Source organism: Babylonia areolata, chromosome 24, assembly GCF_041734735.1.
Source record: "Babylonia areolata isolate BAREFJ2019XMU chromosome 24, ASM4173473v1, whole genome shotgun sequence".
Lineage (NCBI taxonomy): Eukaryota > Metazoa > Mollusca > Gastropoda > Neogastropoda > Buccinidae > Babylonia > Babylonia areolata.
The window spans coordinates 52,279,555-52,282,054 of NC_134899.1; the positions used below are offsets into that span (position 1 = coordinate 52,279,555).

The 2,500-nt window shown below is 47.6% G+C and overlaps 1 protein-coding gene across 5 annotated transcripts in view; it reads left to right on the forward strand.

Moving 5' to 3' along the window:
- The window catches only part of LOC143298556 (teneurin-m-like), a 282,172-nt gene that overhangs the window by 193,351 nt on the left and 86,321 nt on the right, over positions 1-2,500 (forward strand). For all 5 annotated transcript variants that reach the window (XM_076611431.1, XM_076611432.1, XM_076611434.1 and 2 more), the window contains one exon: positions 1,917-2,185. In XM_076611431.1, coding sequence (XP_076467546.1) covers positions 1,917-2,185 — 269 coding nt within the window. The remainder of the gene's footprint in view (positions 1-1,916; positions 2,186-2,500) is intronic.

Here is a 2,500-nt window from a genome sequence, read left to right on the forward strand (position 1 = left end):
TAACCCCTTTAGGTATGTGTGTGTGTTTCTCTGTGTGTGTGTGTGTGTGTGTGTGTTTCTCTGGTTGTGTGTGTGTGTGTGTTCGACTGTGGGTATCTGTGTCACTTTGCTTGCTGTGTGTCTAATTGTCTGTGTCTGTATCTCTGTTGTTGTTGTTTGGGTTTTTTTTGTTTGTTTGTTGTTGTTTTTAATTGTCTGTTTTCCTTGTGCCTACCTGGTTGATTGTCGGATTTTAACGCCGTGTAGATGACCAGTACTGAAAGCTGAGAAAAACCTTGACAACATCGTTAACCTTTGATCGTGTAATGACATCAAGTGTTGATGTAAGAACCATAACCCCTCCGACTTTTTACAGTTGTTAAGTATATTTATTAATACACAGCACCGCCCAACTCGGTAACACGCTTTTCATCATATAATAACGTTTATAATCGATGTTGGTTTTTTTAGTGCCCACATGTATCACAGGACAGAACTTTTGAATTAAGATTTTCTTGTTGTCCAATAAGGACAGGACTTTTGTTGGTTTAAGCAGTATTTTATTTGGAACATGTCACAATACAACACAGATATAGCTAGATGAACAGGACAACAAGAAAATCTGTATATAAAGTCCTGTCCTGATACATGTACATACTGAATATGGTGACGGATGTCATCATAACTAGAAGTTAAGTAAGGCGTGACCATTCATGAGTTTTGAACAAAACCAAGCTGAGATATAAATAAAGTGAAACAAAGTGAATAATAAACGCGTGGTGGAGAGAGAGAAGTCAAGAGAGGAAGACAAAGAGAAGTATCAACGCTAGGACACAAGCACAGAAAGAGAGTCCCACTAAACTTGGCCGATTTTCTTGTCGTACTGTTAAGACAGGACTTTTTTTTCTTTTCTTTTTTTACTTTTTTTTTTTTTTTTTTTTTTTGCTGCCCCATCATCTGCACCGTTTCAGTGGCATTACTCCCACGCCGCTCATTTAGATTCCCCCATACACGGCCACACCCGGGTTCGTCCGTCGCAGTTCCAGCGTCGGCAGTCCACAGGGAACCATCGATGTTAGGTCGCCAGGAGGCCACGCACTAGAGGAGACCCTGCACTGCTGCTGAGTCACTTCGGTGGTGTTCAGTGGCGCCTGTTCTGTTTTAACGTACTTAGGACACCACCTACTAAGCCCCCTACTAACGACAATAATGGCTTAGTCGCGGAGCCAGACTGAGTGAGCGTCCCTCCCAGAGTGGAGACCGCCACCACGTCCCTCAAACAACAGCCCCCCCCCCCCCCCCCCCCCATGAATCTGCCGACACTGACGACATTAACAGGACTCACCCCAAGCACGGAAGTGGAGGGGTATCGAAACTGAGGTCACCATGAGAGCAGGGCATGAAAGACCACAGACTTTGAGACTATTTTGTTTATATTGATGACGATGAAGGAGGAGGAGGATGACGATGATGATGACGATGTTGCTATGGAGGTCCATTTTGGTTTGGGACTGCGTGACAAGGCTGTACTCTACGCTTATGTCATAATGATATCCCGGCGTTAACCAGGCTCGAGAGATACAGATACTTGCAGTGTTGGTCAGGTAATTGGAGCAACACACCCAAAGACGCATCCTTGAAGTGGATGACACTCGACTGTGTTGTCCCAGTCTCCCCATTTAAGCCCACAGCACACTCAACTCTGGGTAGGAGCCGGCCACGGACCGAAAAACCCACCTCCGCTGGGATTCGAACCCGCATCCTCCCAGCCGTCAGTCCGCGACGCTAACCACTTCGCCACGGCGGCTGGTACAGGACTTTGTATCAAGATTTTTTTTTCCTTGTCGCAGTGTTCATCTGTGTGTTGTACTGTGAGACTTGCTCCAAACACCAACACCGTTTAATCAAATTAAAACCCTTAATCGATGCTTCCCCAGGTTCGAACCTCCCAGTGCCCCACACCACCCCGGCACCGCAGGAGCTTCAGGCGGGCCGGAAGATGGAGTCCTCTGTGCTTCCCAAGTCCTTCTGGCAGAACCGCTTCGAGCAGACCCGGGGAGGCTTCGTCAAGTTCGACTTCGCCGTGTCCAGAAGCGCCCTGCTGGGAGTCTACGGTCGCCAGAGCACCCCGCCCACGCACGTGCAGTTCGACTTCTTCAAAGTCCTGGACGGGTCAAGGTTGGGGTCAAGGTCGCGGCGATCTGCGGTGAGTTTGATTTTTTTTTTCTGGAGAGGGGGAGTGTGTGTGTGTGTGTGTGTGTGTGTGTGTGTTTATGATGAAAACTGTTTCCCTACATATTCATTCCTTTTTATCCGTTTGTCCTGGCGTTCGTATGCATCCGCTGTCTGTGTTATATGTTTCGGTTTATCTTCCCTCCAATACACACACAACACACAACACACACACACACACGCACACGCACACGCACAAGCACACACACGCACACGCACACGCACACGCACACACACACATACACACACGCACAACACACACACACACACACACCACCACACATACATA